The following is a 17,649-nucleotide window of genomic DNA, read 5'->3' as shown; positions in this document are numbered from 1 at the left end:
GCTGGTCCCAAAGACAAGGAATGACTTCGATACCCCTTAGAACTAGTTCTAGGCTGGTTAAACTTCCGCCTAATTTTTAGGAGGAGGAGGAGGGAATATCAGTAGCAGGCAGAGGCAGGATATAAGGGCAGGGGTTGGAAGGTGGAGTAGAAAGAGGAAAGGTGAAGCATTCGGGGGAAAATGAATAGGTATATCCCAACTACTTCAGCATGCTGGCCTTCACAATTCTGACATCCTCTGTGCATGAGACATTCTCACTGAATATCTTCCCATTGATTAAACTTTTCCTCAGTATCCCTCTTGAAAAATTTAAGACTATAATTCACATAGTGAAGGGCAGAGGAATGAAGTACATTGGATGTTTACCCTCAACATCTGTTCTCCCATTTACTTATGTTGGTTTTGTTCTTAGGCTGGCAAACGCTTCAGAACAGGCATTTTTTGTCTTCCTGTATGAATCTTTCCATAGTATGGATACACATACTGTAACAGTTGTCATGCCTGGCTCCTCTAGCCCTCTGTTCAATGATGCTAAAGTAGAAGAAAGAAATGAAGAAAATGCCTGTGGAAGCATTTCACACATAGCAACAAACCCAAAACCTCACCTGTTCTTAAGGTGTAAGAACTTTCCACACTTCATGTCACTGAAAGAACAGGTGTAATGCCATTGTTTCCAACAATTGTTCAGAAAAGTCGAAGTTCATCTGTACAACCCCGGTGCACAGCATGCTAATGGAAGAAAAGAAAATGGACTGTTTACCCGACAAAGTCCGTGGACTGATCACTCTGTCACCTGCTGAGGCCAGAAAAAGAAAAAAAAGTGGACTGTTTACCCGACAAAGTCCATGGACTGATCACTCTGTCACTTGCTCAGGCCACCAAATCAAGGAGGCATAGCAATTACTGGCTTTCAGGCAACCATCCGCGCTAATGAAATGCTACTGCTGCCAAATAGTGCCATGTCTTATTGAAAAGGGAAGCTACAGTTCACGCATTGTGGTGCACAGGAGAGGGTTCAAGGGACTCCCATCCAATACACAGTGTAAACAGACTTTCTGAGACTATAATTTCTGAACCTATAGATTGCATAGATTAATAAAGATTAAATTTGAAATATGAATGGTTTTTTAATACAAAAAACCGCTCATGCTGGGCTATGAGGGAAAGGTAATCCCAAACCATCTTTGCTGGGCGAGGATACAGCCACTGAGCCGGGAGCACCAGCTGGGCTTCCCCACTGCCCTCTCTCTCTGCCTAATCTCTAGATAACTAATCTAGCAACAAACCTGCCATGTATTTAATATCCCTTTTGCCATTGTTTATTCCGTTCACTGATTTTGCAATAAGTAGCTCAAGACTGGAAAGCAGCTAATAGATTTATTCTCCTGTTTCAGCTTGTTTACTTTAAGCTTTTGGCAGCGTCCCAGGCTTTGCACTCAATACCTCCTGCTGCTGCCGGGTGCTGTCTTAAAGAGGCAAGGGAGAGCAAGAAATAAAGGCTGGAAAACGGCATTATAAATCACAAAAAATCGCAGAGTCGTTAATGAGCACATGGAGAATCCAAAACTGCTTTTTGCTCGTCACCGAGATAAAAAGTATTTCGAGTTGATAGTGATCTTTAAAAAAGCAAAGCAAACCAAAGCAAGCCGGCGTTTATGGTGACAGCCTGACTCAGAGCCCGTTCAGAGTGCAAGTTCTCTCTCAGCTCTAAAGCACTCGTATTATTTATCAAAAGTATTACATTCCCTTCCTGTGGATCATTCAAAAATGTTTACATACCTTAAATGCCTTTGTTGTTGTAGGCAGCTTCTGTGAAGAAGTTGGGATTTCTTTCGTAAAGCTTCCTTCCTCCTATTTTTAGGCAATGGATGTGGAGAAAGGGTTATATTATTGTGTGTATGTAAACTGCAGCTAAGGGAGAGTATTGTTTTCAGCAATATCTATCAGACTCAGAGGTTACATGAAGTGGTAAAGGTCTAAATGTTTATTTCAGGATTAAGTTCATTCCAAATCTTGTAAGAGGTTCAGAAAAAGTCCCTATTTTTTCTTCTTTTGTATTTCCAGTTAGTGAGGAAATCTGTCTTGCAAGAAGTTTTGTTTTGATAATACTTCCAGGTAAACCAGTTACTCAAAATCATGTGACCGAGTATGAATGCAAGACATTGCAGGCGGATTTCTATAAAAACAAGTTGGATAAAACTATCCAGACTTCTGAGTCTTCCTACATTAAAACAAAGTTACGATAACTCAAGTGTCCACTTGAAGGAACAGATAAAGCCCTGTGTTTTTAGTACAAATGGATTTCTTGTGTACTGGCTCTGAGCCAGTAGTATTTATAGTATTGCATTATGCCAAAGAAACTTTTTATTCTTCCAGGAATTTTGGATTAAGATAACTGTATTTTTTCCTGTATTTGTAAGGGACAGTAAACTTCTTGTACTGCGCACCTGCATGCCTGCCAGTACTGGCTTTGTGGAAAACAAGGTTTAGCTCTTGATGCGAGTTAAGGAGTATTAATGGTTGTCTTTGCTTGTAAAACCAGAAAAGAGAAACTGCTTTGTGCATTCCAGAGCACTGCAAGAGGCAAGCGCGTTGTTTGTCTTTTCTTTCTCTTTCCCTAGCAAGCCCACAGAGAAGTCTAAACATAGCTAATCCCATAGGGACTCAATGGAAAGTTCGGTTTTACGCTCTGGGAGTACTTTCTGGTCAAGAACGAAGCAGTCTTCAGGCAGAATAATTTCTCTCTTCTCTTTTCCCCTCTGCTATTAAACAGATGTCCCACAGAACAGAAAGTGACCAGATTTAATAAGGCAAGAGTTGCAGGAGCAATAATGTAGAGATGCCAGGGAAGCTGCTTGTTCTGCTTTGACCGGTGTTATTTTTAACTCAAAGGCCACGATAAGTGATGCTAAGCAAAACTGTTTCAATTAGAAGTCAGATCCCAGTTTGACCTCCTAGGAGCAGCAGGCAGGGAAGGAGGGAAACCGTAGTTTTGCTGGGATATAACTGGAGACTCCTGCAAGCAAAGGGTGCTCGCTGGGCTGGTCCTTTGCCAATACAGCAGCAGCAGGACATCTGAGGAGGGGATTTGCAGCTGGGAACGCTGTGTTTCCATTTTCTTGCTCCCCATCACACAGATTAGATCTGCTTTTAAGGTGGAAAGAGTCAGGAGTGTGTTCCTCTGCATTAATGTGTTCCTGTTCGGGCAAGCCAGTCAGTTCATACCTGCAGCTAAAACTTGGCCCTCCGCCTGGAATTTTCCACAGCACCTGAAGAAAGCAGGAGGACCAGACCTCACTATGGCAACTTTCAAAACTTTTACCTTAAAGGAGCAAAAATATGTAGTAAGTGTTACAGTTAGTAGGAATTTGCATCAGGGCAGTATTTCTGTAGCACCCAGCTTAAATCAGTGCTCTGCCCAGCAGGCTGGAGATGGGAAATAGGTGCTTTAGGTACAAGTTGGAGTGGGTCGGTGCTGTAGACTGGAGGCCATCTGCCAAGCAGCAGATTCAGTATACTAGCAGCAACCACCAGATTTCAGTCCCTTTCCTCTAGCTCTTGAGTTTTGTTCCTAGAAGTAAAACAACTTGAACATATAAACCACATCCTGCCCCCTGACCTCTCATGCAGAAGACTGTCTGTTCCATGGGTTTGATCCCCTCCTGCCTTGCCCGGGAGTGAAGGAAGCTCGTTCTGCTTCCTGTTGAAGTTGTCCTCCAAAAGGTGGGCTTCCAGCTCTCCTTGACAACCTGCTTCAGGACCTGCCTGGGCCCTCTGCCCAGCAGCTAACAGGGTGGCCTTGCTCGTCTCCCATTTCTGGGTGGTCTCCTGTGTCCACCCATCCTTTCGTGCAGTCATCTGCGCTCTGGGTCCGCAGCCCACAGGGAGATAGCTTTGCGGCTTGGGATAGGCAGCTAACTGTCAACCTTCCTAAGTGTCCAGATCAACTTTTCTGAGTTACTTTATTTTCCCCCAAACTATAGAAAAACACTATTTCAGGTGCTGTTGGTAGTTGTTTCTTAAGGTACGAATTAAGTAGTGTGAGCCCCTGTGTCTGACATCAAGTGTCTTATTGCTGCTTCTTAGGAGATACAGTGGTTTAGGTAGCAAAGAAATGTCAAGATATGAATAATGAAGAATCTATTTTGCAAACTAAATTAAGGAAAAGGCAGTACAGTGTCCTGTATATCTAGCTGCATTTTTTCTGCTGTCCACTGCTGGAGAATTTCTGAGACTTAAACAACTCAGTTCATGAAGGGACAAAGTTCTTTATGTCAAACGATTCCAGGTAAACGGAACCCCAAATTAATAGTTTATGTTTAATTACCTCAGTTACTATGTCTGTTGATTGCAAAGACAGTATGTTTAAACAAAAGCCTACAGATGATTTACCTGTCCAAAATAGCTAGAGAGCTTTGGATTTTGTTAGGTGAAGATGTTATAAAGAGAGTTCTTATCTAAAGTCATAAGTCCTTAAATACACCCAACTTGTTTATTGATAGATATAATAATAAAAAAATTTAAAATGTAAATTAATCTTTAACTCTCCATTCTTCAGTTTTAGTCAGTTTACAGTTCCTCTACCAAAATAGGCTATCCATTTATTCACTATTTAAGAGACAAGCTATTAATAAACCATAAATTACACCCGCATTTCAGTATCACACTGAAATCACCAGCAACACGAGACCCAACCTAGCTGGGCAGCAAGCCTGTGTGATTGCATCTTGCTGATAGAAACTTGGACTTGGTGTTGGACTCTTCTCAGAGAGCAGGTCTTTTTCCTACTGTAACTTTCTTCTTTTTCTTTTTTATCATTTGGTCGTCTTTCCCTTGTATTCTTACATGAGAGCCTTTGGGTTAGTAAATGAAATCTGCAAGTACCACAAGGTGTCCTGTCGTAGTGTTGCCTCCAGTGTATTCAGTCATGATGCAGAAGGTCCTCTGTGGCCAGGTTGCTTATACTACCACAGCAGGCTGGCCATAGCAGATAGGGCAGATTGGACTATACCAGGATTTAAAACTGCCTTTTCATCTGTACAGATTGGCTGCATCCACAATAGACAAATCAATTCCTTTTAATTTATAGTTAGCCTTGAGCTGCAACGTGGAGTCCATAATGCCCAACCACGAATAAAACAGGATCAGAATTTTATGGATATCTCTAGGTGTGATATTTCACCCACAACAGTTAACTTTGCATATAACCATCAGATGTGGACTGAAAGAGCAAATAATATTTTTCAAAATCTGCATCAATTTAAAAAATCTGCATCAAATTAAAAAATATGAATATGGCTTTGTAAATGTGATTTTCACTGGCACTTAAGAAATCAAGTTTGGTTAGCACAGAGATTTGTTAAAAGCGCATTTCAGTCTCATGCCCAAATACATTCAAAAAATGCACATCATTTTCTGCTGTACTCATTCATTTGGTCTAGCTAGTGACCCTTAACCAAGAGAGCTTGATTACTGAATCACAAGTCTGCATTACAAAATCAGAAAAAAAAATTAAAGTAAGAGAAACAATTTGCGCTGACAAACATCAGTGAAACGAGTTGCCATTGATTCGTTGCGTCCTGTAGCAGCAGAGGACACTCAGCTGATTTGGATACTCAGAGCAAACTTTTTTCTTGAGCCTTATGAATAATTAGAATCCAAAGTCAATAGGTGGCATGTTGGAAGTAAAAGCAGCAGTGATTTTAGTGTTAGGACAAGTAATTGAAACATTAGGTGGCTCTTTCAGGGTACGTCTTGTTTGCTGTTACACAGAAAGGAAATGGCAGACACCTCCTCTTTGCTGTGTTCCTGACCCACAGTGGTGACTTGAGATGTCTACACAATCTGGGGAAATGAGGATAGGGAAAAGAAATGAGAGCACACAGAATCCAAAAAGCAGGCAACACGTGCAGGATAACCCAGAAATATGAGAAAACATGAGACAAGACTTGGAAGTCCTGAAGCTTTCAACCAAGAGAAATACAGCATTTGCAGTTTATAATACTTAAATATTCACTCATTTTTATCTCTTCTGAAAACAGAGAAGAATGAAGAAGAGGAACAGGAAGCCAAAAGAGAAATAAAACGTAGACTCAGCAGAAAGGTGATGATGTGTTTTTTGGATTGCGTGTTTGTGTACATAGGTTTATATTATAAGATTCTGAAAATCTGTGTGTGTATACATTACTGCAAATGTCTGTCAGTCATGCCCTCAGATTAGAAATCTGTTGAAAAATCAGTACAAGCCAAGTCCATCTTGCAGGAAACTCCTTCCTGTCCACTTTCCCATACCTGGAAAAGCATACAGAGTCTGGCCATGCTTAATATTTGTCCGTGCAAGCAGGGGAGAGAAGCGACCCGTGTTTCTTTGGTGAGCACGACCACTCCTGTCGTGTGTTGGAGGCAGCCACACCTGTAGATCCTCTTCCCTAGAGCAGCAGAGAGGGCAGCAGAGCAGTGTGGACCCTAAGAAATCCCTTCACTGTTCTAACTGCGTCGGCGGTCTTGGCCACTGCAGGTGGGATTGCGCTCATTGTCCCTGGATATAAGGCAGCTATGGATCTGCTGCCCTGCCTTTGGGAGATTGTCCTGGGACAGGATGGGGGAATTTTTCATAAATGTCCCTCCTCCGCCCTTCTGTGCAAAAATACAGTTTCCTTAATATGGTCTTCCTTAGTTAATTAAAGTGAATATTGTTTGAGGTGACTGAAACTATTTGGCATTATAATGACCCCCAGGTGTTAAAACCCAAGTTTTTTGGGCATCTCAAAATCCTGCTTATTTTCGGTATCATAGTTGAACACAGCAGACTGTGTAATTGTTGATGCAAACAGACCTACTGCCTAGTGGGGTAAATAGTGTGACAGTTGCAAAGTCACAATTAATATTCCAGGGATAACTGTCATGATTTTCTGTGACCTGCCGGACAAAGAGTATTTTTGTAATTGAAGAAATTAGGTTGTGCTGCTTCCCCATTCCCGTGCAGTGCTCCCAGGATGGTGCCTTTTTTTAGACACCTGAAAGTGACCCTATTTAGAAATACCATTAAAGTTCTCTTGAGATTACATCATACCCTCGGCTTTTATTTTATTTTATTTCATCTTATTAAACGTACTATTTTCTGCCTCCCACGTGCAGCTCAGCCTGAGGCCTACAGTGGCTGAACTTCAAGCCAGAAGAATCCTTCGGTTTAACGAGTACGTGGAGGTCACGGATTCTCCGGATTACGACCGTCGTGCTGACAAGCCTTGGGCCAGGTTAACTCCCGCAGACAAGGCAAGGGACAAATGTAGATAATAAGAAAATGCTCACATCTGTCACTCTGGGGGGACTTTCTTCTGGTTTACGTTCTTTTGACACCAGCATCACAAATGACATCTGTTGGAGGCAGCGAGATTGTCGTGGTACTGCTGTGCATCTACTGCTTGCAGCTAAGAAAACCCGCTCAGGTGCCTATTAGGAGCATATTTGCCACCTCCATTACAGCAGTTCAGGCCAGAATTTCTTGCATTTTTAAAACCTTGCTAAGCCAAGCGCACAGGTTTCTGCAGCCAGAAGCATGCATCACTGCCACCGAGAGTTACTTCTGCAGCTCATTCAAGTGAAGAAAGGTAGAAGCTGCTCCATCCTCCTAAGGGTTCTTGGCCACAACCATCAGTGCAGGTGCTGACCGTATGCATGCAGCACGCCTCCTTGCGAAGCTTGCCCCCAGCATGCTGCAGTTAACAGTTCCTCTGCCTAACTGCAAAAGATGAAATAAGTGCTTCTGTGGTTCTCTTTAAAAAAAACCAGATCAGTCAAAGATTGCCATAAAATAATCTTAATTTCCCTCCTATACCACTTCATAAAAGGAAAGCTGTGGGATTTATGTATCTAAAAGTGCCGGCCCTTTTAGCACGGTGTCTGCACCAACTTTTATGGAAATCCTATGAGATGTGCTTGGCATGAAAAGTGGTATGTGCAAGAACCCACTGTCTTTTAGCTAAGGACTGTGAAGCACTGATTTTATTTCAGCTTGTATTTTAGTACTCAGGCCAGCTTATCTGACAATCAAAGGAGAATCTCATATCAAGTCAAGGTGGAGACATTAAAAATGTACCCAGAAGTGTTTGTAGATGTTGGTTCTGGGAGGTGCTGAGCACTCTCTAGTCCTCACATAGTCTGTGGGAGGTTAGAGCACCCAGCACCTCCACTTTCACCTAGGTAACTCAGCCTCAATCAAGGTAAACTGCACAAGAAACAACAGTAATACTTCCTGCCTGCTTTAGGGTAGAAGTTTTTAATTGCAATTCATTTTTGTAACGAACAGGTGCCCAAGGCTGGTTCTGTGATCCCCATGTTTGTTGGCCTCAGCAGAAAGGCAAAGGCCCTGGGTTGCCTGGAAAATCCCTTCCCCTTTTTTCCGCAAAGAAGTCATGTTTCTAATTCCAGTGGGAGCAGAAAATTGTGGTGTAACTATATTACAGAGCTGGAGCTCTGGTGTCTTTGCTGCTGATTTGGTGCTCAGAAATAGCTGTCTCTTTCCTAGCTATTACAGCAGCCTCGTGTAAGCATGCTGTTGTGGCTAAAAGAACCATCACCTGCTTAAAATGAAGTTTCTCATTTATGAGACCGCAGTCTGATGATGCTATAATTTTATCATGCTGCTTGTGTGTTCCGCATTGAAAGGCATGCGCACCATATGACGTTTCTTTAGAGATTAATGAAATGATACTGCTTTTATTTAAAATGGTGGAAGAAAAGAGTAAGAATAAACTGTCATTTCATTTCACACTGCAGGTAGGAAAGCGTATGGCATGGAAACAAAAGCCCTTGTAGTATATATTAGAATATTTCAGAAATTATATTTATTACTTGATGCAGTAAATTGCTTATCACTGTTTTAACATAAGCAACAAGGCATTTAAAAAGTGCACTGAATTTCTGCTGTTCTTGTGCATCTGCCAACTGAAAACACGAACGTGAAATGTCCAAATATTTCATGTAATTTTATATAAAACTAATCAGACCAAGTGACTAATTCCACTTAAAAAAAAATGCCATTCATCCCGCATCCCTGATGCCGTGTCTGCAGCGGGGAGCCCCGAGGCCCCAGCTGTGTGTACGGTGCCCGTGCAGGCAGCGTGACCCCCGCGCTGCTCCCGGGCTGTGTCCGCAGAGACTGTGCCCTTGGGGCTGCAGGCCCAGCAGGTCACTGGCCCAGCTCAGCAACCCAGTCCCGTGCCCGTTTTTGTCTGTAGCAAGTGCCACGTTTTGATGGGTGGTTGGTTCACCCGTTGCAGAAGATTTGGTGTTTCTTCATTTATTGTCGGTGTTTTTGCTTTTAGTTTCTTGGTAGTGTCTTACTGCTCCAGATAGCTGTAACTGAAAAAAGTCATTCATGTTGATAGAAATGTGTGAGAGCTGTGGGTTACAGTAAGGGAGATGGGAAAATGGGAACTGTAAGGCAACCTGCAAGAGCAGGGCCAGGTTCCTTGCAGACTCTTTACTTTCCTTGAGATTCATATTTCTTATGGTTGCATATATCATTATTCTTTCTTAGGCAGCAATACGGAAAGAACTGAATGAATTTAAAAGCACGGAAATGGAAGTACATGAGGAAAGTCGGCAGTTTACCAGGTGGGTGAATCTCTCTTCTGGCATAAATTGGAGAAATGAGGATGACAGCGACCCTCTGCCTTTCTGCAAGTCCTCTGCAGCTGTGTCATGGCTTGCGTAGATTCCTACCGTGAGTCCCCTTGAATCCCACCTGAATCCCACCACTGATTCTCTTGGGATTCCCAGTGTTGCTGGTGCCATCCCTGAAGCTGGGTAGTTGATACAGCAGTGAGGGTGACTGCAGTGGACCGGTTGCTACATGGGAAAGGATTGTTTGGGAAAGAAGGAAAATGAACAGGAATAGGAACTTGGCTATGTACTGAGAGAGATGGAGTGCAAACTCCTGCTTACATTGTTACGTTTTTATGAGTTGCATTGCAATACAGAAACATAAGTACAGATCGGCATGAGTCATACAAAAAGAATCAGATATTTTTTCACAATAACTGAAAACAGTTGGATTCTTGAAAGATGACCCAAAAATCTCAGGGCTCCAGTGGAGTGACAAACCAGTTAAAAAGTGGTTTTTTTTTTTTTGAGGAGGGCCTTGGAAACTGGAGTAAAAATTAGGCACAGCCAGATTGTGATAAGTATGGGCAATGATGCTATAGGATCGTGGAAGAATCTCAACCTGAGGGAAATCACGTGCTGTCTGTTCCCTCTCCACCCTCTTTTTTTCACTGGTCATGTTGTGGAGCCACTGCACAGATGTCGGCAGAGTAACACCAGAAAAAACTAATTAAGAGCAGAACTAGATGCAGATGTTTTAAGTCGATTGCAATTTTGAAAATAAAAAGAGATTCAGTTTCCCCCGGGACCTCTCATTAAAAATTATATAGTTCACCACTACATTTGGGTTGATACAACAGAACTTCTAAGAAAACCCTAGACAAAAGTCTCTGGCCAGAGAATGAATTACTCATCTTTTGAGTTTTTTGAAGGATGATCACTGAGATAGTACAAACCAAAAGGCACTTGCACTGGCAATTGGTTAGCAAAGGTTTATTTGTGAAGTTCTGTGATAGAATGAGACAGCAAGGAAGCTGCTTATTAAATAAAAATACTTTAAAACATACAGTTTCTTTCATCATTACAAATTCAATATAAAATGCTCTTATCTTTGAATTGTTCAAATTTGGTATTAACCTTGGGAAAGAAAAAACACCAATTTTCATTGTTCATCATTTACAGTAATGACTGTCAGCTGAACTATTTTTCTACTCTTTGCAATTTATATTGATTCCTTTGTTACTTCATAACAGAATCCAAGAAACTGAGTTTCTAAGAATAGAGAAACAAATAAAAGTTTGGGAAGAGGACATTAGTAGATATTTATAAAGTGCTTCTAATGGAAATGCTATATATAGTCCAACATATTGCTGTTCTACACAAATACAAAAACCCTGTGTCTTTTTTGCAATGCGCTGAACCCTCACTTAGCAGATGAGCTGTATACTTGTGAATGTCAGCTTTTGTGTACACCTCCTTCATTTGAGAAATACATCCCTGTATTGTACTGTACCACGTTACAGGGGTAATGTGTGGCTCATTTTCTTTTCTCTTCTCTGGAACTGTTAAGAGAAAATGTGTCAAACAAAAACTTACGTAAATCTGCTGTGTTAGGAGCATCACTACCTATGCTTTTTTAAAGTTGCTGCATCTTTTACTGCTTCATGGATAGATACATTTTTTAAGCCATTTAAACAGAGATTTAGAAGTCTTGTGATAGATACGTTGAGCACCTGATATTGGTTACCCTTTTATTTACCCGGATATATTGCCCTTTTGCTTGGATTCATCCTATTTAAACTGAGTTAGGATTTTAATTGCTGTCGGCTCCTAACTTCTTCTAGAAAAGGTTGGTGACACCGTTTGGAGCAACCCACCTCGCTATCCATCATACAGGCAATCTGGAGTGATGTACATGCCCTACCTAGAAGTCTAGTAAACAGTGAGGTGCATTTAGGCCTTCATGTTGCCACAGTTGGCTGCTGTTAATAGGAGGAAGGCATCTGCAGTGCTACTAAACTTGTTGCTTACTTTAAAAATTCAGAATTTTTGTTGGCCTCATTTTGCAGAAGGATTGAAAACCAGAAATTCCAGTTTTATGTTTTAGCAAAGCTTTTCGGATCTACTGACAGTGTCTCCAAATAGTGGATGCGACTGTGGTTAAATCTACATCGGTAACCAAAACAGACTGGAGACTGCTCTCTGGCCCTGAGGCCAGCAGGCTTGGCACAGCTTGAATTCCTACAGTTAACCTCTTCCCCCCATCCCAAAACAGGGTGACGTCCCCCCATACCCAGTCTGCCTGTTGGCCTGTGCTAATCCCAGCCATGCCTAGGCAGCATCTGGAAGGGCGCTGGCTGACCTGAGTGGAACTGTGCCAGGGACCACAGTAGCAGGTTAAGGGTATGGACAGACAGACAAACACCAGTGCCTGAGACACACCGTAGCCCTGTTTGATTTTCTAGGAGAGACAGACAGACAGTGAGGGATAATAGGGCTGACTCTAATCCCACTTAGACTAAGAAAATCAGGAATAGTTCTGTTCGGGCAACAAAAGTAAACAGCTGTGAAAGCAGAATCGGGATGATTCAGTCAGTTGAAATAATATAATTCTAAGTTTTTTAATGATTTCTCATTTCAGGTTTCATCGTCCATAACTGTTTGACCACATCCCATATTTCATGTAACAATTTTCTTTGGGGAAATCATTGTGTCCTGAAGACCTGAGATTGCACTGGAACTTGACTGAATGTGAGTGTGTGCTACAGCTTGCCCTGAGGTTAATGAAGGCCGTGGCCCTCGTCTTTATCAGTGGACAAAGGATTTGTCTAGGAGAAGAACCCACATGAAGTGTTTGTCAGTGTTAAGACAGACCGTGGTCCATTGGCTAGCCCACACAGACAAGTCGGTGGACTGCTCCGGAGCTCCTCAAGTCAGGAAGAGCTGAAGACAATCACGGGAGAGCCTGTTACCAGGATCTCACCAGTCTGCTTAGGGTTGTGACTGAGGGGAGCTGAGGGGGGGTGCGAAAAGGACTGAGACTGTGGAGGAAGACGCTTGTCAGTCCACAGAGAAGAGTGGAATGGATGGGACTGCTTAACGATGCACTTGGCCAGTGGGAGGAATTATTTAAAAAAAAACAAAACTGAGAGTGCGAGCAACTGGACATGTATGTTTTTTAGTGGCTGCAGCCTGTCTTAGAAAGACAGCAAGCCACAAGTCCTCATGTCATTAGTACTTTAGTGAAGAACTGTCATTTTCTCTGGTGCCAGTAAATACAGTTGCCAGAAATTAGTCTTAGTATAACTCGGCTGTCTTTTTTAAAATCCCGATGAGCATGCTTCAAGAAAATACATTGAAAGTTCATGCAGAACAAGTCATATATTTTTTGGGTTTTAATGTTGACATACTCTGGATCTTCAGAAATCCATAAACAGCATTCAAAGGACAAACAACAACGTGTGACACTATGAATGCAATTAAATGCTTCATGTTTAGAAACACTCCTTGCTGTCTGCCACTTGCCGTTCAAACCAGAGGGATCATTATCTTTCTCACCTGTGGCAGGCAGTGGTGACGACTTTGACATCATGCTAGTGTGAATCCGAAATCAGAATTGAAATTGGGCACAAAAGTCTCTACTAGTAGGCTTGAGCAGTGATTACTAATGTGATTTTTTACATTTAAGGACTCTTGCGATGCTTTGAGGAAGAGCTCCCAGATGAATCAGTATGTCTTCAGCCAGTGGTCTTGTAAAAGCGAACAGAAAATCCTTAGAGTGTCTGCAGCCTGTTTTTGTTGAGTGTGAAGAATGCTTCTTAGATTCGTAATTTTTTATACTATCTTGAAATTGTATATGTGAATACAGTACTATTAAGTGGTATGGAGTGTGAAAGGCAATACATGGTTTTTCTAAGTTGGCCCAAAGGCCTATTAAAAAGCCTGTGGCGTTGTTTACACTAAGAAATGCTCTGTCTTATATTAGCACTTATTTATCCTTTGAATTAATGTACACAACATTTTGGGGGGGGTCTGGAATTCACATATGCATACATTTAATGCAGTATTACAATATATTTGCTATTTATCCTTTCAAATGCGTGTACATGTTACAATTTATTTTTGTCTTTTATGTGCCCTGTTTAGTTTTGAATTATGAAGTGTAAGTGTTTCTTTTTCAGGCAATAAAAAGTCTGTGTAGATGTGATTTTTACCTCAGAACCTGCAATAGATTCTTGTGGAATGTTTTTAGTTTATAGAATTGAAAGTTGTTGTTTTAGACGTCAGCCTGAAGGCAGGAAGGCAATTTGGTAGCTAAAATTAGATCTCCCTCTTTGCTGATATTTACAAGACCAGGTTTGCATAAATGGGGTGGATTATTTTAGTAAAGAGCACTTCTAGTAACAGGAGAGTGTTTTCCAACAGCTGACACTCTATTATTTTTAAACAGGTTGACAAACCTTCTTTTAAAAAAGATAGATTTATATGACTGTTAGGATCACTTACATTTTAGTAAAAATCCAATGACGTATGGACCCCAAAATGTCAATAACCAAATAAAATAACCATCTGCATGCTTGTAACAAAGCAGAGGGAGCAGCACCTTCCTTTTGTGATGGAATCAATAAGAGGCATTAGGATTCCATTTGCAGAAAAGAGTTTAGCTTCTGTGAGGCCCATCATTTTACAAATATAGAAACACCACTTGGACATCAAGGAAGCAGTGAAAATGTATTCTTTGGCACTAAATCGTACAGGAATGATCAGGCCATTAGAGTTAAGATTTGTCAGCGCTTCTTATAGAATCTTAATTTTTATTTTTAGAATTTGAAGAGTAAACTTAAAAACTTATGCTAGCACTTAATAAATAGTTCTCCTGCTTAAATTTTTTGTTGTTGCCAAATTCAGAAATGCATGTCCAAAATCCTATAAAGCCCCACTATGTTGACTTTGAAGTATAAAACACTTCAAAGGAAATAAGTGGAGAAATTAAATAGACCTCAGTGTTGCCTTAATCACTTTCACACATTTGAAAGCAGCCAAGATACTAAAGGCAGAAAGATAGCTGTTGCACTGACATGCCAGAGTACGTATGGGTTACACAAGCAAACTAAAATTTGTTAAACTCTTAGGATGAAGTGAGGCTTAGGCACTTAGGCTTTCCCTGTCCTCATCCTGGGTTTGTTTTTTCTCAAAAGTATTCACTACAAGCCATTGCTACAGGCAGAATACTAGCCTGGACAGACATGCTGAGCTGATCTTTAATTTCGTAGTATTTTGATTATAAATAATCAGATGCATTCTTTGGCCCACAATTCAGCAAACTACTTAAGCAAATTTATGTAACTGGACAAAAAGAGTTGCCTTTATTGGAACTTATGTAAAAATGTAGTATATTTGCAGAAGTAGAACTATAAACTATCCATTGTGTATTGTACCGACACACAGACTTAGAATTGTATATACTATTTTTATATTCTAAATATCAACTGGCAGAAAAACGACAGCTGTTAAGTGTTATCCATGCAATAAAAAACCCCAGGATTTTGGTATGTCACTATGTGCAGTGAAGCAAGTTTGCTTTACCTTATTGAGCTGCCTGAAGTCGGCTTCTGCTGGATCTCGTAGTCCTCTGTATTGCTGATTTCGGATCTCTTAAAGTTTGCTACAACAGCCCACTGGAAATAATATGTCATGTACCTAACTGTCTATGGTGCTGCATGCCTGTTAGAAGGGGAAAATCGGGATAAGTCCTGAGAAACTTCTGAGTGAGTAATCCTTGAGGGGGGAAAAATAAAAGATGTAAAAATGGCAAAGAGAAAAATAATGCTTTCCATGCAACGCAAAGTACAGTCCAGCTGGTTGAAAGGGATCAGTGTGTTAATTTGTATCAAATTATTGCACAAATCATTTAAATGTCATCCCCAACATATGGCAAACCTTACACACATACCTGTGTTCCACAGAGTCAGATATGAACTCAGATGTCTACATCCACACAAAGAGAAAACGAGTAGCTTGAAGTAGTGGTTTCTGAAATGACCTCATGCATCACGTCTATCAGTAGGATCACGCATCACAGCGTGCTGCTGTGGGTGCAGAAGAATGGACGATTAATCAAATCCTGATTTCTTCTTCACATAACAAATTGAAATCATTCTAGAGTGTCTCTTGTCTCTCTCTTCTTTCGGGTAATATATATTAGTCCTTATAACTGAAATTAGTTGTTTCAAATCAAAAATAGTCTATCTGAATTTCCTCGAATTGTGATACACATGTTGACTCAACAAGTGCTAAAAAAAATTATTTAAGCTAAATGCTGATGATTATTTAAGCGAAATACCATTTTGACCAGTGACAAGGTAGGACCAGTAGCATTTTCTCTTCAAAAACACCGAAAGTGTTGACAGCCTTTATAGGTCTACAAGATTGTATTTATTTGTTGGGTTTAGCATGTACCTGCAGTTGTGTGTGTCCCTTGCTGTGGTGGCCTTTACTGACCTGTGACGTGGTGTGAGGCAGGGAAGCCCCACTTTCTGCTTTGGCCACACTGAGCAGCTCTTAGAGAAGCACCACAACCTTGGTGTTGACACATAAAAAACGTGTCAGATGACCACTTTTCTTTTTCACTTTTTTTTTTCCTTGAAAACCAAATGAAAGCTGTGAATCAAAGGGAGGAAAATGTCCCTGATACTACAGAAATTAGACCCCTCCTTCCAGGTGAGATTAGTGCTTTGTTTGCAGCAGAGATGCTGCAGACCCAGATCTCGTGACGAGTAATACTACAGGTACATCAGAGAGCTTGTTTCAAAATAGCTGTCGCTTAACCTGATGGTAAACACGGTCTGAGCCACAATATTGTATCATCATAAAACGGGAGGGAGATCCAGCTATCACAGATTAAAAAGCTGGATCTAGTCTGGCAGCCCAGGAATCAGCCGAAACGCCAAAAGTCGGCTGCAGCTGGCAGCGGGTCGGAGCCCGGGTAGGGAGAACCGCGCTCTCCCCTGGGTGCCTGGCAGGCTGCACGGGTAGGACAGGTCTGGCTGAGCACTGCTGGCATCCTAAGGAGACACTCGAATATGAGCCCGTGTCTTAATGTCTGTTAACGCTTTAATGACAAAGTAAACCAAGCTAAAAGCTGACATTTGCATTAAATAGTCAGGTATACCAGAACTGCGTCTTTTAATGCTTTCACATCGTCTGTTTTTATTCTTATCTCAAGGAGTTAAGACCTGTGCCGCTGCTGTAAACTAAAATATAGACATACTCAGGGTGAAAAACAGAATAAACTTGCCTCCTGCCTTTAGGAGCTCCCACATTTAGCTCCGTTGTTGTTGCTATCTCTATTCTTCTTGTACAAAGCTCAGTGCAATGCTCACTGCTGGGACCTAGCTTTTGAGGAACAAAAAAAAAAAAAAGCCATTCTGGAAGTCTTTACTAGGTTGATATTAAAATATTTTGAGGATAAAATTAAAAAAAAAGTAAATTCCCCAGAACAGCTTAAAGTGTCTATGTAACAGACATCTGAAAAATAACCCCAAAACTTGCGGAAGTGTATCTATATAAAGGGAGAAATTCAACAGAAATAACATATTTCACTGTAATGTTTTGACAGGTTTCTATTTATTAACTTTAATGATTAATAAATTGTCTTGTTTCACTTCGTCAGTGTTCCCATCTTGTTTCAAGATTTTAATGGAAACAGAACTCATATGAACTAGATACAGCATTTCACCAATATTTCATTGTTTTCTAGAAGCTAAATACTGCATTGGATAGGAACAAAGAAAGTAATGGTATTCTCTGTATCTCCTTGTTCAATCATTAATTCTTTATATTAAAAAAGTCTTGCAATACTGTGTCAAATTTAACCATATTTGAACATTGTTATTATATAGTAAAATGTTGCTGAACATATCTTTTCTTCCTTTCACTACTTTGTGTGGTGGTATATTGATTTGTAAACTTGTATAAATTTTGGAATTAAAGAAATACTGTGTTTTGGATTATTATTATAGCTGATGTGATCTGAAACAAAAA

At 40.8% G+C, this 17,649-nt stretch overlaps 1 protein-coding gene across 5 annotated transcripts in view; it reads left to right on the top strand.

The window, feature by feature from the left end:
• The window catches only part of PHACTR2 (phosphatase and actin regulator 2), a 142,574-nt gene extending 124,925 nt beyond the window's left edge, over positions 1 to 17,649 (top strand). For 4 of the 5 annotated variants that reach the window (XM_075413900.1, XM_075413896.1, XM_075413898.1 and 1 more), the window contains 4 exons: positions 6,042 to 6,103; positions 7,138 to 7,275; positions 9,542 to 9,618; positions 12,248 to 17,649. In XM_075413900.1, coding sequence (XP_075270015.1) covers positions 6,042 to 6,103; positions 7,138 to 7,275; positions 9,542 to 9,618; positions 12,248 to 12,263 — 293 coding nt within the window. In that variant the 3' untranslated portion in view covers positions 12,264 to 17,649. Of the gene's footprint in view, positions 1 to 412; positions 3,590 to 6,041; positions 6,104 to 7,137; positions 7,276 to 9,541; positions 9,619 to 12,247 lie in introns of those variants that run through there. The other variant, XM_075413899.1, reaches the window with a different exon arrangement.

Source organism: Opisthocomus hoazin, chromosome 2, assembly GCF_030867145.1.
Source record: "Opisthocomus hoazin isolate bOpiHoa1 chromosome 2, bOpiHoa1.hap1, whole genome shotgun sequence".
Lineage (NCBI taxonomy): Eukaryota > Metazoa > Chordata > Aves > Opisthocomiformes > Opisthocomidae > Opisthocomus > Opisthocomus hoazin.
The sequence above is the reverse complement of the archived record's forward strand: the minus strand, read 5'-3'. Positions and strand labels throughout refer to the sequence as shown.